Genomic DNA, 17,250 nt, shown 5'->3' on the forward strand with positions numbered 1-17,250 from the left:
TCCCTTGGCAGTGTGACTACCCACCCTGTCTTTTCTACTCTTTCAACCTAAAGACAGCTGAAGTGGCTTCAGCAATTGTTACCACAGCATGAGGTACATCCCAGGGCCCTGAAGACTTTGGGTGACTAGCAGGGCTGGAGGGCCCACAGTTGTCTTTGTTGCTTAGCTGAACCACGAACAAGCTAAGACTGCTAAATGGTTCGGGTTGGACCTCCTCCACAGGTCTCTCTCCCCTCCTGCCAGCTTCAGGACAACAGCTTCAACATGATTCTCCCACAGCACTGCCCTCTACACCACCCCTCAAGATGGAACCTCACACCCGCCTCTCTTCCTGAAGGTGCAGGGTCTTCCATCCTCTGTTCCTGCTCTTCCCAGTTGCCATCACCCACTCTATCTCTCTTTAGTCTTCATCTCAGACTTCCTGAGTCCCTGATCCTCTTTTCTTACGTTTTCTGAGAAGATCACAATGGGCCTTTTCCCAGTTAAAGGATTTACAGCTAGTCACTAAGTAGATACAAGCCCAAAGCAAGGGGTCAGGAAGGGTAACTAGAGAAGTGGTGTTCACATGGGCAGGCAATCAAGCCCCTTCCTTGACTCCCTTATTGGATATTCCCACATAAATCCCAAAGCTGTTTTTCATCCTTTATCCCTAGCCATGGAGTTCAGCCACTGCGTCTACCCTAATGCAGTACAGTGAGAACAAAGCTGGGCTCTACAGTGAGGTCCTACCTTCTCTTCCCACCCTCCTCCTTTCCCCAACTGCCAGGGCTGTCATCCACCCCAGTCACCCTTAGGCCCTGGCTGCTCTTCCTTCCCACCTGGAGGGTGGGCTTCACATAAGAGCGAAGGAAAGTCTGTATGCATTTGTTACTTTCAACCTGCAAGGTCTGCACACTAGGCTGCCCTGTAACCAAACAATGGAGAGCCAAAAGCTGTTTGAGCCAAGGAACACGAGAACTGTGTATGGGAATTTTGTTCGTGCGCGCGCGCGCGTGTGTGTGTGTGTGTGTGTGTGTGTGTGTGTGGACCATGTGCATGAAGTGCCTGGAGAGGCCAGGGGGGATTAGAGCCTCTGCAACTGTAGTTATTACACGGCTGTGAGCTGCCATGTGGGTGCTGGGAATGGAACCCGGGTCCTCTAGAACAGCAGCCAATGCTCTTAACCACGGAGCCATCTTTCAGCCCTCCTCAGATTCATCTTTAATGGCATCAAAAGCAATCAGCACCATTATCAAGGGCAGCTGGCAGGGATTTCTCATTTCTCCCTGGGAAATGTTTTCTGGATGGGGGGGGGGGTGGGGTTGAACATAGCAGCAATGCCGGGGAAAGCAGCTGACTTCATGGTTCTGCTCTCTCAGTTCTTCCAGGATAGAGAACTTGAAGAGCTAGGGTATGATTAGGAGGATAAGAGCATTTTCCTTATTAAAAATAGAATGAGGCACATATTCTGGTCAAAGCACCTATGGTCACCTCATACTCAAGTGAGCAGTGAGCCATTTGAGAAGATAAGTCTCTGGCTTCCATTCACCATCAGAATCCAAGGTTTGAGGGACAAGAAGTAGCACTCGGTCTCTCCTTTCAATGGGAGGACAAGAAGTCACAAACCAACCTTCTCATTTTACAATGGAGACCTGATGTCCAGAGAGTTCGGGGGATACATCATCCACAGTCCTAAAGCAAGCCAGCAGCAGAACCCAAACCACATCGTGGTCTCCAAACTCCCAGTTCCATAGTCTTATTGCTGTGTACGATAAGGCACAATTTTCTCTAGGCTCATTGGAAAGGGAAAAGTGAAAAAAAATGGAAGCAGCAAAATATTAGTTTTTTAATTTTCTGTAGACATCAGAGACCTCTGTTATCCTGGCTGTAGCTGCCATTGCCTTCTGTGGAAAGTTGGGTCCTCCCCCCATCAGTCTAGATTTGGCTTTAGCTCCTACTAGGGCTGTTACAGACTTCACAGCTCAGGACCTCCTGATCTGAAAACAGACGGAAGGCAATCTGCTCACACTCATGCTTCTGCCCACACTCAAACAAACATGCAAATAAGCCTTGTTTTTCCACAACAGCCAGATCAGAGTAGCCACATGGCCCACGGTGCAAGATCCAGGGGCGGGACCACGTGGTCCCCTCCAAGGGGTTCTGGTTGTAGTAGACACCCAGGTTAATTCTCCGTTTCTTGCTAGTTGGATGTGAGTACAAGAGCCACGTTCTTGATGGTGTTGCAGCTCCTTCCTCCCGCTCCAGAAAACTGTCCAGCAGAGGGCGCTTCTGAGTATCGGGCGCATCTTTACCACTTGGGTCTTGCAAGTGCAGCATCTTCAAGGGCTGGAAACTCACTACACTGCCTTGGCAGCCACGGCCGGGCTCATAGAGTTGTGGGTTCAGGGTTGCTTTCTGAAAGCAGTCACCGTAATCAGTGCTAAAGGATTCTGCTCGGAATCTGTTTGGTGTCCGGGCATTGCAGTAAAGCACAAAGTTACCAGTCCTCCCAACCACTTCCGCCACTTGGCACTCCGCTGTCACCTGGGGCCCAATGAGCTTGCCATGGTGCCAGGTGACTCCTAAGTCATCACTGTAGAACATCAGGGAATGGGCTTTGACCGAACACGCAAAGCAGAGGAACCGGCATGAAAAATAGTAGGCATAAGCGGGGATGATCAGCCTCCCGGACTGCAGCTGGATGCCGTGACCAGGGCCCACCGCGAACGTGGCCCAGTGCTTCACCTCTGAGCCAATGACCTCCTCGGTCAAGTCCTTCACTTCACCCCATGAGCACCCAGCGTCCTGACTGCAAATGAAGCAGAGACGGGCAGCATTCCTGCCTGACCTAATCTGCCGAAGCTCAGTGACATGGTCCCGCACACAGATGAAAAACAGGTACACACGGCCGGTATTCCGCTCCCACACAGGGCAGGGGTTCATGGTCCGATGCCCAGGTAATGTGGCTTCCATCAGTGGCTGCAGGGGTCCCCACTAGTCAAGGGGAAGAAGGAGATAGTGGGAGTGGGTTACTAATAGTAAGACAGAAGGCTCATTAAAAGCACCAGTTCTTTTTGCAAGCAATATATGACATTGAAATGGACAGGATCTTGAATGCCCAAATAATCTCAAAATTTGCAGCTATTACAAGGTGGAGTTACATCTGAAAAAAGATGATGTTAGATATTGTAAAAAGGTGTGCTCTCTCAAGAATGTTCTTCTTTGCTGCATCTGGACTTCCAAATCAATCTCCAATACCCAACTCCAATGTCACCTCCTTTGGGGGCTTCCTTGAAACTCACTCTTCTAAGAGTTACAGCAGCTATATGACAGTATGCATATTGTTGGTAACTGTCTCCCCTTTTAGACAATGGGCCTTTTGGGTAATACCCAAATTATATGCATTTGTATCTCCAACACCAGCCAAAAAAGTTTACCAGGGCGGGTTGGGGGTGGTCCATGAAGGTGAAGGTGCTTGATCTCTGCCTGTCCCAGAGCAAATGAGACACCTAGAACTCAGGGCTTGGCCTCTGTGGAGTCTGACCTGGTAAGCCACAGAGAAGCTCTGATGATGTACTGTACAAACAGGGGCTGGAAAGCCCTCACAGTACAAACTCCTCAGAAGGAAATGGGCAGCGATGTTACACAGAGCCAGGACGGAGGCTCAGCAGAGTCTCATCTTCACCGTGACAGAGAAGACACCCACTTAGTGTGCCCCTCAGGCTGTGAGAAGTAGAAACGCGGGCAGACTAGGAGATGAAGAGCTCAGGAAGGCTGAACTAATGGTGCTCCTTTCCCTGGGTGGTTCTATCAGGGCACAGAAAAAAACGGCAGGCCATGCAGGGTCTGGACGCACCACAGAGGCCTCGGTAGCTGGTGCCTGAGTTTGAAGTATGTTTCTACTGCTGGGTTACAGGTGCAGGACTGAGAGTAAATGACAGACTCTTTGAGCCCTGTTCCCCCATGTGCTAAACATGATTGACAACAGTGCCCAGGATAAAATTCAGTGAATCCTGGCCCAAAATAGCTCAGTAAAAGCCATTGTTTTTATTATTTTCCCCTCAGTTCCCCACACAGGTTTTTGCTGGCAAAGGTGGTGCGGGGGGGGGGGGGGGGGACAGAGCTAGAAGTGCATTCAGCTCTGAGGAGAGATGAGTCCCAGGTCCTTATCCAAGAGGAGTCACTCACCTGTACAGAGTGGCCATCCATCACCCCTCGCCTGAGCACCAGGTAGAGGGCATCCACGTCTTTGCTTGTGGACCGCTTCTCTGCGAAGGCCAGGAAGGTGTGGCTGGGAGGGATGAAGAGCAGGGCTGGGATCCGGTAGGTGATCCCATGCTGGTCTTCCTGCTGGAACAGAGTGGAGCAGGACGGCATGCCTTCCATGACTTCTGCGGGGACAGCAAACAGTCCAAAGCTGAGGACACAGCGAGCTGTGGATGTGCTCAAACGTCCACGTCCTCAGCAGCCAAAGCAAACAAGATGTTCCCTCATTCAATACATCAGCTCTCCAGACACATTGATTTCTTGACCTGGGATTCTAGACAACTATAAACCAAACCCATTTGAGTAAGATCACGGTTAACAATTCTCAAGGCAAGTTCTCTCCCTCTTCTGAAGGCCTGGAGAAAGGACAACCTTCTGACTCATCTGTGTGAGGAGGTCTTACCCATAGTTTACTCTGTGAGGGGCGCACACAGCAGAGGGTGTAGATTCTCAAAGGGTGCCTCTTGGTGTTGTGAGCTCACTTCCAGGTGCTGTAGCCCGGGTGGACCTGCAGCTTTGGCAGATGGGACAAGTGTCTTAAAAACCACACTTTTATGTGTGACCAGCTAACTGTAGCTCAAGAGATAACTATTGTGGCTTTGGGTTCGCTCTTATTTCCAGCCCTCTGGAGATTACGTTCTTGCAAACTCAGCTACATGGGTCTTTGCGATATTCTATCTGCCATGTGCCAGGATAGCAGGTCTGTGATAACAGAAAGTGGAAACCTCCAGAAACTCTTGGAAAGTGCCCAGAAGTCCCACTTCTCAGAGGCCACAGAAGGGACTAAAATAGGTTTAGGATTTAATTTCTTTCAAATCATGTCACCCAAAGCCCATTTTGGAAATAATTTGCATAAATAAAAATAAATAATAAACAGCAACCCATAAGAGTTAGGCCAGTGAGTCCCTCTTTATTTATTCAACATTTTTGAGTGCCCTGACAGCAGTGTTATGGCAGAGTTAAGCCAATGAGTCCCTCTTTATTTATTCAACATTTCTGAGTGCCAAGACAGCAGTGTTGAGGAGCCACCTGCTTTTAAGCTGAGAACTGAGGGTGGGAAGACCATGTGCACACAGATAAACCCTGAAAGGTGAGTGCTATCTTAGAGGCAACACAAGAGCAAGTAGGAAAACAGAAAAGGCACACCTGTGCGGACCGAGGCCCCAGAAAAGGTAATAACTGGCCAAACTAGCTAGCTACCTCCTCTGCCTGGGACACTCTTTCTCACCTCCCCCAGCTCTGTGCAGACACCCTCCAGCGGGCCAGCTGTCACCTGACAGCGCCCTTGCCACCTCAGCTCCCTGCTTGTTTCTCCACAGGACCCAGCGCTCTGTGAGGGCTCGTAGATTACACATATATACAAAGAATGCTACAAAATCAGAGGGCCATCGTGTCAGGTCCCAGTGTGCAGGGGGCAGTCTGTGCTCAGTCCAGGCTGGACTCTGACCCGGGAAACACTCGGCATTCCTCTGAAACCGTGTAGAGTGGGTTTCTGTTTGCCAGTAAAAGCCATGACTTTGTTATCTTCTCCTACAGCCCCCCAATCTCCTGAGAGGGCATCTAGTTGTCTATTTACTCAAACAAGCCGCCAGCAGATCAGAGGCCCCATAGTAGTTCCCGGCTGTTCCAGCCAACTTGCCTTGCCCTCCTCCTGCCGCAGCATAACTGCTTATAACTGGCAAGGCTTTGCCACCATTTTTGCTATCTTCTCTGCTCCCTTAGCCCTGGAAATTGCCAGCCTCCTTCTCTCCCTTCCTCTTCTCTTTGCTCCTCTCTCTGTCCCTGAAAGTTAGTCATGGCTAGACTCCCCTAGATGTCTCTGACTCTTCTCTCTCTTATTTATAATAAAAACTTTCTCCCTAACCATGAAGTGGCCATCCCAGCAGTTTCTTCGCTGTACCCCTTGTTTACACATAGGGCTGTATCTTCTCATCTGGAAACAAGCATGGTTTGTGATCAGCACCGGACAAGTGTTTGCTGGATGCATGAGCGCATGGATAAATGAACTGGAATATAAAGAGTGTAGACGGGGCCAGCCAAGTGGTGGGGTAAGAAGCAGAGTGGGGGCAGCAAAGCCTGTAGGTAATAGGAAACAGCTGTGCAGGCTTTCAGTAGAACGGCGTGACTGTGATAGGCTGGAGAGTAAAACCATAAGCATAGATGGGACTGAAAGGCCCAGCGGAGGCAAATCCCGGCAGGTTTTATCACATTATCGTGGTATTGCTCCTACCGGGATCCACTGTAGAGTTTCTGGTGGGAATGGCATTGTGAGTTGAGACCAGCCTCTCAGGCAGCTTCTGGGTAATGAGCTATGGGGTAATGTTGTACTGTGTCAGGTCATCTACCGCCTTCGAGCCAAACAAGAGAAACTCCCAACACCTCTGAATGACTCAGTCAGTCACTAAATTGAGAGAACCGGAACTCACTATTGTGAGAAAAGAGGAGGCAGTGGCCTTGGAGTCAGAAGAAAAGCTGTTCTTCCTTCCAGACTTGGGGCTGCAGCAGTATAAGCAGAAGACTATGTGGACCGTCTTGTCAGCATTGTGTGAGAGCATGCGTGTGCTCCCCATCCAGGCTCTCTCCTTCTGTGCACCAATGGGCTTTATTCTACATCCGTCTCTATCCTGAGTCACACTGCTGTCAAAGCTTAGGTTTGGCTTAGACCACTACAGGTTCTCACTTATCTATTGCTCTGGGATCCTCATCTATAAAATGAATTAAATTCTACATAAGAAGAATTAAAAATCCTTAAGTAGTTGTCACAAGGCCTATTGCACAATAGGATCACAATATATGGCAGTTTTTATAACATTTTTCAGTTATAAGTCATTACATAGTTTAAAAAATGAAACAATGTCTCACTGTAAAGCCCAGATTGGCCTTGAACCTGCTATCGTTGAGCCTCAGCCTCCTGAGTGTTAGGATTCCAGGTGTGTGCCACCGTGGCAAACAGGGCGTATTATTCCCGAGTCCTGAAACTGATATCTGACTGTAGTCAGGCACTATATAAAATGTAATAATAGACTGTATATGGGGGGGGGGTTCCTATAACTATTGCAGCTTGATGAAAAGTTAAGTCAGGCGGTCAGGAACCAAGAAAGTCACTAAACCACAAAGTCACTATAAGCATAGGAGCCTACAGCCCTGCTACAGGGAAAGGTTTCTCCAGCGCAAGTGTAACAACTCTGCAACTGCAAGGGAGGGTTTCCCCAGTGAAGCTGTTAGTTCTGCTTAGAACTCCAGAGTGTAACAACTCTGCTCCGCTAGGGAACGCTTCCCAGCAAGTGTTACAGTAGCAAGTGTTAAACAGTGCTGCTCTGCTCTGGTGAAAGTCGTTACAGCTGGGCTCCAGCAAAAATGTCTCACGACAAACCTCACCCAAGAGATTTATTGGGAAGGAAGCTTTCAGGAGGGTGGCTACCTCTGGTGAGAAACAGCAGCAAACTGAACAGGGCACAGACTTTATGTAGGTTTTGGGGGGTGAGGGTGGGAGGGTGGAGTTTTCAAGGGTGGCTAGGGATTGGTGGATTTTTGGGGTCTGATTCTGGGGCAATCTCAGGGATTGGTGGGATTCCTCAGCCTCACTCAGGGCAAGCTCAAGGATTAGTGTGATTTCAAGCTGTTGTCTTGGGGTCAAATCAGGTGTTTTTCCTTGGCCCAAGTCTCAGGTCTAGTCAGGTGCAAGGTGTTTTTCTTTGATCCTTTCACCCTACAAATCCCACAAGATTATAAGTGTTGATAAATTCCTATTGCCTAGAGACATCTTAGTCACTCACCGCTCTGGCACCACTACTCACATCTGTGGTGATGCCAGTCATATAAAAACATAACACAATTGGGCACAGTTCATAAAACTTGAAACGACAATAAGCTACTTTGCTGGCTTGAACATTCATTATATTACACCTTCTGTCATTATTAGAGCACATACCTAATTACCTAACTTCCACTGTGAAACAGCACGTTAAGTCAGCAAGCAGCATATTCCAGATAGCCCAGCCATGCCGTAGTCTACACTGTACAGATGTGCATAGACACCGATGATATTCTCACGACAATAAAATCACGTTAATAGTGGTGTTCCCCGTACAAAGGCACATCTTTAAGAACTGCATTACTCTATCAATTGCAACGCCTCTTCTTAGCGCCTCGGCTGGTCTTGAACTTGTGCTTGTCATGCCCCAGGCTCAAGAGCAGGGCACGTGAGATCCTAGAGAAGCTAAATAAGAAGGTGAACCCAAAGAAAAGCATATATTTATCCTCCTGGATATTGGAAGTAGACAAGATCGCCGGGCAAAATTTGGGAGCACGGGGGGTGGGAGTTGGGAGGAAGGGGAGATAGGGAGAGAGAAGGGAGAAGGGGAGGACTGGGGAGAGCTTGGGGGAATGGGATGGTTGAGATGGAGGAAGGGCGGATATGGGAGCAGGGAAGAAGATATCTTAACTAAGGGAGCCATTTTACGGTTGGCAAGAGACTTGGCCCTAGAGCGGTTCCCAGGTGTTCAAGGGGATTTCCCCAGCTAGTTCCTTGGACAGCTGAGGAGAAGGTGCCTGAACTGGCCTTCTCCCATAGCCACACTGATGAATATCTTTTTTTTTTTTTTTTGTTTTTGTTTTTCGAGACAGGGTTTCTCTGTGGCTTTGGAGCCTGTCCTGGAACTAGCTCTGTAGACCAGGCTGGTCTCGAACTCACAGAGATCCGCCTGCCTCTGCCTCCCGAGTGCTGGGATTAAAGGCGTGCGCCACCACCGCCTGGCCTCACACTGATGAATATCTTGCATATCACCATAGAACCTTCATCTGGCGATGGATGGAGATAGAGACAGAGACACACACTGGAGCACTGGACTGAGCTCCCAAGGCCCAGATGAAGAGCAGAAGGAGGGAGAACATGAGCAAGGAAGTCAGGACCACGAGGTGTGCATCCACCCACGGAGACGGTGTGACTTATCTAATGGGAGCTCACCAAGGCCAGCTGGACTGGGACTGAACGAGCATGTGATCAAACCAGACTCTCTGAATGTGGCTGACAATGAGGGTGGACTGAGAAGCCAAAGATAATGATTCTACTGCATGCACTGGCTTTTTGGGAGCCTAGTCTGCTTGGATGCACTCCTTTCTAGACCTGGATAGAGGGGGTAGGGTCTTGGACTTCCCACAGGGCAGGGCACCCTGACTTCTCTTAGGACTGGAGAGGGAGGGGGAGTGGGGGGGAGTGGGAGGGAAATGGGGGGATGGGAGGAGGCAGAAATTTTTAATAAATAAAATAAAAGCAAGGCACGTGACTGGCTCTCATTTGTTAAAGGTGAATAATGCATACTTATGAGGGGCACTTGGGAGTGTTTTGTACACTTTAAGGCACTATACAAATAGATGTCTTTGCCGGGCGGTGGTGGCGCACGCCTTTAATCCTAGCACTCGGGAGGCAGAGGCAGGCGGATCTCTGTGAGTTCGAGACCAGCCTGGTCTACAAGAGCTAGTTCCAGGATAGGCTCCAAAACCACAGAGAAACCCTGTCTCGAAAAACCAAAAAAAAAAAAAAAAAAACCAAATAGATGTCTTTAATTATGAATGTTGACCTTTTCAGAATTCACTCTTGGTTCTGCCGTCACCACAATTAAGTAGTCATTAATTTTCATTCATTATCAGTATGCTAATAATATTGATGACAGCGGTAACATAGTGGCCTGGCATTGACACCTAAACGGTTCTCCTAAACTGTGTGCTGAGAAGAATCACGTACAGGTCTGCTTTGGAATTGTTTGCTTTAGCAGAGAATTCTAAGTATTAATTGCAGTTCTATACTCTCGCTGTCCAACACAGTCCTCTCCGCTCTCTCTCTCTCAGAGAGAGAGAGGGTACAAGGTAGCACGACTTCTGAAACCTTGACTGAGGAGAAAAACTTTGGTGAGGCCACTTTGTTTGCAAACCTAGTCTCAAAATTCCCACGCCAGGACCTTTGTGCCCGACCACAACTTCCTCTGTCCTAAGAAGCCTTTTCCTAGGCTCGGTTCACGCTTCGTTTCCACGATTCTAAACTACTGCTTAAGTTTGGCTGCGGATGGAAGATAACAAAAATAGAACGGCCCAGAACACTCTCCGGCTGTGAGGTCCCAGCTGATTCAGGCTGACGCAGGTCCCCACAGCCCCGGGCCACATTCGGGGTGACCCTCACCCCAGCTCACCGGCTCCAGCGTCTCTCCGGGCTCTCCGTGTTGTCTCGGAAGGGTGCCTGCAGCAGGGCTGGGGCGTTGGAGGTAGGGAAGCGGCGGACGGAGACCGCGGAGGCGGAGACAGACACCGCTGAGCCGGAGCTGGCAGGAAAGAGAAAGAGAGAGACGGCGGCGCGGGGGTGAAGCTACAAGCGACTCGCAGGGCAAAGGTCCTGCAGCGGCCGGGTGTCAATCTCCCCGCCGGGCCACGCCCTTTACCTCGCAGGGCCCGCCCTGCTTGCTTCTCAACGCTCTCATCTGTCGGTCAGTTTGTGGAAGGTATCACCGCCTAAAACTTCCCTGGATAGTCTAATTGTCGAGCGAAGGTTCCGGGCCTCAGAGGGGACTACCAAAAAAAAAAAATAGAGGTGGAAGGGTGTGTGCACCCAAAGCACTGGGCACTTGCCTTGCAAAAAGTACCCATTTATCAGGGCCTGGTAGCACAGGGCTTGTGAACTCAGCTAGTCCGATAGAGACGAAAGCTGAAGGACTGGACATTTCTGCTGTTTGGACTACAGAACGAGTTTAAGGCCACCCTGAACAATTTATCAAGAAGTCCCTAACACACGATAAAAAAGTATTTACAGAGTTGTAACCAGCTAAGGGTGGAGCACTTGCCTAGCACACACATCATCCTAGGTTCACGTTCCAGTTCTGTAGACAATTTATTGTGTATTGCCTACACACGTTTACATACAGTCATGTCCAAGGACCGTCCCATTCTTCCCCACCTCCCCAAAAGAAGAAAAAGACCCCTCTTGAGACACTGCAGCCTCTAAGAGGGACAGTCAGGCATGGAGACAAAGAAAGCTACAGATAACTCAGCCTGGTCAATAAGGTTACCAGAAACAGGAGACCCAAAGGAAAATGAAAAGAAACAAAAACAAGATGTGGAACACACTGGCATCAAAATCCAGAAATGGTTATTTATACGTATAGGACATTTAGCGTAGTGGCATCGTCCTGTGGTGAGGGACGTGGGTTTGGCTTATAATTCTTAATAAGACGTACTATAGAAACTTATACCTTATAAGTCTCCAAATGTGGATTAACTAGTAAGACATGAAGCTTCACAACAGGGCAGACTCGCAGGGACCTGAACACCACCTCTGCCTGTGATGACACCAAGGGTCAGGGTCCTGCCCACCAAGAAACATAGTGTCTGTTCCTTTTATTTCATTTTGGTTATCTGAGGATTCTCTCTCCCACATCCATGCCCCCTATCATGGTGTTTCTTTCTTTGACATGAACTTGTTTGATTCTTCTGAGTAAAAGTCACATGGTGAGAAACAATCTAAAATCATTTTTGTTGGAACCAAGTAAAACAAAAGAATTTGGCAAAATCAAAAGGGAAAGTGGAATTCTAACTTGGAGGATGAAAACCAATTGACATATTGAATTTGAATCCACGAGGCAGGGGAAATGCAGTAAGTATAGAATTGGGGTGGGTGCCATGAGTTAAGAGTTCTAAGGGATTGGCTTTCCTAAGAACACAAAATTACAACATGACACAGTTTTTCTTCTTCTTTTTTTTTTAAAGGAAAACTATAATGACATACTCACCTAACCACACTGAGCTAAAATAAAACTGTTTTCTCCTAAAAGAACCAGTACCTCATAGAAAAACGGCTGATTGCAGGGCTGGGGAGAGGAGGTGCAGCATAATCATACCCTACCGTGTCTAGACTTCCCTGAAAACAGGGCAGCCAGAGGACTGGGGTCACAGCAGAAGAGCTGACTTAACAAGGAACCTACAGGGGATGATAACAGCCAGGCGGACACCTGCCACAGCATTGCAGAAGCTGAGGGAAGGGGATCTCTGCGTGTTCTAAACCAGCTCAGTTTAAACATGAGTTCTAGAGTACTTAGAGCTAAATATTGACACCCTGTGTCAAAGGGAGAAAAAAAATAACAACTTACAAGGAGTAGACTAAATGTCTACAATTCTGAGATCATGGTGCAGGAGAGATGGCCCAGTGACTGAGAGGGCTTAGATCCAGGACCCAGCACCCACATGATGGTTCACAACCATCCTTAGCTCTCGTTCCATAGGATTCACACACTCTTTGGACCTCTGAGAGCACAAGGCATGCACACGGTACACATACATATATGCTGGCAAAACATTTATACACACAAAATAAAGAAAAGCCTTTAAAATGTTATGAGGTTGTATTGATATATGGAGAAAAAGCCTGCCCATTTCAAGAGGTTGCTATGGTGAGAATCAAGCTAGAATACAAGTAAAAAATAGACTAAAGCCTTTCCTATACAAATCCTATTCCAAGGTGGCTTAATGATCTTCTTTATAATAATATAAATAAAAGAATGATATAATTTTCTAATTTTGCAATAACTCAGTGGCTCCTAGAACCATATGGTGATCAGTGTAAAATTTTTGTGTTAGATGCATCAAGCCAAAAACATTTGAGCCCACTGTGTAGCCCAGCAAACAGGTGATTATGTGGCTCCTATATAAAGACTTACTGCTAAACAACCATCCTGAGTGCTGGAGGTGTAGTTCAGTGGTAGAGTGCTCATCTAGCCCTGGTTCAGCCCTCAGCCACCCACCAGTACACGCACACACAAAGGGGGAGTAGAAAATGTGTTCAATGATACCGTGACATGGTTAGGATGCGACCAGCCGAATTCACAAATGCAAAGGGCGGGGGGAGGAATGCAGACAAAACAATACGTTCAAATGTTCAATACGTTCAAATCAACTACAAGAAAAACTGTGAATCTGGGAACCTTGTTTGGATCCTAGATTGAACGAATCGGTTCTATAAAGACTCTGAGGCAATGTTACCAGTGACCATTACGTGACATTCAGGATTTGCTTCTAGGAATAACAACATCATAGTTGTTTTCAGTCATCTCGACAATAAACACCAAGCCCCTAGATCTCGGTTTCAGACAAATGGACCAGGTTCCTTGTAAAATAGTTGATCCCAGAGGTGGGGCTGGGAAAAACACAAGCTGAGCGGGGAACACCTTGTGATATATGCAGTACAAAGAGGTCACAGAGTAACTGGGGTCTCCTTCACAGGAGCTCCTCAGTGGCCGGAGCTGGAATCCACATGGTTAGAAGATATTGGTAGTGAGACCATAGCTCCTAGAACAGAATAAAACCAAATCCATACAAACTAGACAAAGGAGATAGTGTTTCCTGGGGGCAGAATTCTAGTTAATAAACACTTTGGAGGAATGAATAAAAAAATATACCACTCTTTAAATGTTGGCAAAGGGATCCCTTTTGTCATAGCAAAATGTCATAGAAAACATAATTTTATTTCTAAAATGATTGAGAGCCATTTCCGAGGCTTCTCGTTATCAGTTTAGAACTCTGCCAATGGATGAACCCTGTGGCCACAGCTGCGGTAACTGCTACCAGGCCTCAGTCAGCACCTCAGATGGTTCGGGGTTTCCCTCCGCTGAAGAAATAACGTCCCTTGAAGCCAAGGCCTTCTTCCAGATTGGCCCATATCCAACGGCAAGCAAGCCGGTCTGAGGCAACTTATCTCCAAAGTAAATCAACAGTCAGGGGCGGTTGCCCAAGCAGGGTCGAACCATATGTAAACTCCCTCTGCACCTTTTGTTTGACTGCCCTCCTTCCCTAAAACACTGAAACTCCACCCACAGCCTCTTCATGGGCAGAACCTAACCTGAAATACTGGAATGTTGACTGAGTTACTCATGGGTGGATTCCATTTTTTCCTACGTATTATTTAAACATATCTTCCTCATGTGTATTCATTATACATTAAATTGTCCTACATAAAAGTATTTTCATGCAATATGCACCACACGAGAACATCCCTGCTCCGACCACTCTTTCTCCTCTCCCATTAGATTGTTCCTCCAGACAGCCTCACTTCTACCATCACGTCATAGATACAAGAGCTCATCCATAAAGGGGAGAAAACCTTCTCTCACATCTGACTTAATGTGATTATCTCCAGTTACAACACCTTTCTGAAAAAGGTATTTCATTCTTCTGAAAATATCCACTAGGTGTACAGACCACTTCCATTCCTCTGTTGTTGGACACTTGGGTTGGCTCTGTAACTAAGCTACTATTAGTACTGTATGTCTGTGATGTGTTAACTAGGAGTCCCTAGAGGTGACAGAACTACATCCCATAATAGGTCTTTAGGTTGAGGAACTTCTACAATGACTTTCATAATGACCGAACCAGTTTCTCACATTCTCCAGCATTGCCTAATGGTTACCTTTGTCCCTATCTTCACCAACACTTACTTTTTAAAAACAAGTTTTATTCTTTAAAAGAATTGATGTATATGTGTATGCATGCCACAATTAGTGACCATGCCCAGGGACACCAGAAGGCATCAGATCTCCTGGAGATGGAGTTATAGGCAGTTGTACGTTGCCCACATGGGTGCTGAGAAACAAACTTGGGTCCTCTGGAATGGCCACTGAGCCATCTCTGCAGTACATCTCTTCCTCCTCCTCCTCCTCCTCCTCCTCCTCCTCCTCCTCCTCCTCCTCCTCCTCCTCATTCTCCTCCTCATTCTCCTCCTCCTCCTCCTCCTCATTCTCCTCCTCATTCTCCTCCTCATTCTCCTCCTCCTCCTCCTCCTCCTCCTCCTCCTCCTCCTCCTCCTTTTAATGGCTGCTATTCTTGCTAGAATTGCAAGGGATTTTCAATTTCAACTTCTTTGCTATCTAGAGAGAGTAAAAATGTTTTTGTATGTCTATTGGCTGTTTTAGATTCCATCTTCTGAGAATTACTCATTATTCCTTTTTTTGATTGGTTGCTTGGTTAATTTCTTGTAGTTAGCTTTGTCAACATCACATAGCTTAGAGTCATTAAAGAAAGCCTCAATTGAGGAATCACCTAGATCAAATTAACCTGTGGGTTTGTCTGTAGAGGACCCTGCACACTGTGGGGGGTACCGTCACTAGACATGTGGTCCTGGGCTATATAAGGACTTACCTAAGCATAAGACTGGGGGCCAGCCAGCAAGTGGCACTCCGATAAGTTCAAGTCTCTGCCCAGATTTCCCTCTGATGTTCTATAACCTATAAGGAGAAACAAACTTTTCTCCCTTAAGTTGCTTTTGGTTGGAATGTTTTTTTTTTTTTTCCCACAGCAACAGTAAGGAAACCAGAACATTTATTTATTTATTTATTTATTTATTTATTTAGTTCTCTCTAGATATCGCCCTGTTAGAAATATAGCTAGCAAAGACTCTATTTCACTTTGGGGGCTGTCTCTTCACACTATTGCCTCTACCGCTTTTAAATTAGTTTCATCCTTTCCTTTTCATCAGTAGTTGGCATTGCTTCCTGATTAGATGCTATTCAGAAAGTCCTTTCCTGTGCTCTATCGAGTGAGGTCAACTTTTTCATTCTTCTACATGTGGTGTTCCCAGCATCATTTGCTGAAAATGCACTTTGCTCCAGCATGCGTTTTTGACATTTTATTCTTATAAGGTAGCCATAGTTGCAAGAGCTAACATCAGGTCTTCTGTTTTATTGCTCTGTGGGTTTTTGTGCCAATATTGTGCTGTTTCTGTTCCTATAGCTCTAAAGTCTTAACTTGAAATCAGTCTCTTTTTTGCTCAACGCTGCTTTGATTATCCAAGGTATTTTAAGTTTATGCATAGATTTTAGGATTCCTTTTTCTCCTGTGAAAGTGATATTGACTTTTGGTGGGGTCTGCACTGAATCTTATAGAACCACTTTACAACATTCATTGTTACAATCTGCAAGCATAGGTGGGCTTCAATTTCTTCAGTGTTTTGAAGTCTGTTTTAAAGGTCTTTCACTTCTTTTATTCCAAGGGCTTTGGGTATGTGTGGGGGGCATAAATGGGATTGTTTCCCTGATTTCTTTCTCAATATGTTTATTCTCAATGCTTTTTAAGATTTTTATATGGTAATTTTGCATCCCACTATTTCGCTGAATGTGTTTAGCAGAGCTGTTTTCTGGTTGTCTTTGGTTCTTCTACGTATGAAATCTTATCATCTGCTTCTTCCCTTCCTATTTTTATCCCTTTTATCTTGTTGCTTTAGCTAAGATTTCAAGCAATATATCCCACAGTGTAGAGAAAGAAATCGTACTTGCTGTTGCTAATTTTAGTAGAAATGCAGTGTTCTCCATTCGGTGTAATAGTGAATATAGGTTTGTCATATATAGCCTTTATTATATTCGGATAAATGGTTCTTCTTTTCCTAGTCTCTTTGGGATTTCCATCATGAAAGAATGTTGCATTTTGCCAGGCGGTGGTGGTGGATGCCTTTAATCCCAGCACTTGGGAGGCAGAGGCAGGTGGATCTCTGTGAGTTCGAGGCCAGCCTGGTCTAGAGTGAGTTTCAGGAGTCACGACTGTTCACCAACTGAGATGATGCGTTGATTTCTGTCCTTGAATTCTTACACTGGTTTGCATGTTGGACCGTTCCTGCAGCTGGACTGAAGTGAACAACCTGTAGACATGTTCTTGAATTTGATTTGCAATTTTTTAAGTTAATTTTTGCACGGGTATTCATCAGGAAGATTGACTTATACTTTTTGTTGTGCCTTTAAACTGGATTACCAGAATAATACTGGTTTCATAAGAGGAGTTTGAAAGCATGCGTTCCTTTCCTTTAGCATGGACTGGTAGAAGCACTGGTTTAAATTTTCATCTGAAAATCCCAGAACTCGTTGTGGGATTGAATTTTTCCAGTTGAGAAATATTTTGTTACTGCTTCAGTCTCAATTGCTTGTTATGGATCTCTTCAAATGGCTCATCTCTTCTTGGTTGAATTTTGATAAGCCATCTATA

The 17,250-nt window shown here is 46.5% G+C and overlaps 1 protein-coding gene across 2 annotated transcripts; it reads right to left on the reverse strand.

Annotated features, from left to right (window-relative positions):
* Window positions 1-1,159: 1,159 nt before the first annotated feature.
* Window positions 1,160-10,665, reverse strand: Neu3 (neuraminidase 3). Of its 2 annotated transcripts, XM_075952964.1 has the most exons (4): window positions 10,431-10,602; window positions 4,649-4,753; window positions 4,168-4,370; window positions 1,160-2,973 (listed from the first exon to the last, which is right to left on the reverse strand). In XM_075952964.1, exons 2-4 carry the CDS (start codon window positions 4,650-4,652, stop codon window positions 1,927-1,929), a joined length of 1,254 nt encoding a protein of 417 aa, XP_075809079.1. In that variant the 5' UTR covers window positions 4,653-4,753; window positions 10,431-10,602; the 3' UTR covers window positions 1,160-1,926. The 2 variants fall into 2 exon arrangements, with proteins under 2 accessions (XP_075809079.1, XP_075809080.1); XM_075952965.1 differs by lacking the exon at window positions 4,649-4,753 and having other exon boundaries at window positions 10,431-10,665.
* Window positions 10,666-17,250: the final 6,585 nt, after the last annotated feature.

The sequence above is a fragment of the Microtus pennsylvanicus genome, chromosome 18, assembly GCF_037038515.1.
Source record: "Microtus pennsylvanicus isolate mMicPen1 chromosome 18, mMicPen1.hap1, whole genome shotgun sequence".
NCBI lineage: Eukaryota > Metazoa > Chordata > Mammalia > Rodentia > Cricetidae > Microtus > Microtus pennsylvanicus.

Coding starts and splice junctions, on each gene's coding strand:
- Neu3 (XM_075952964.1), bottom strand. Junction 2,974..4,167: donor TGGATGGCCACTCTGTACAG/GTGAGTGACTCC, acceptor CCCCTTGACTAG/TGGGGACCCCTGCAGCCACT.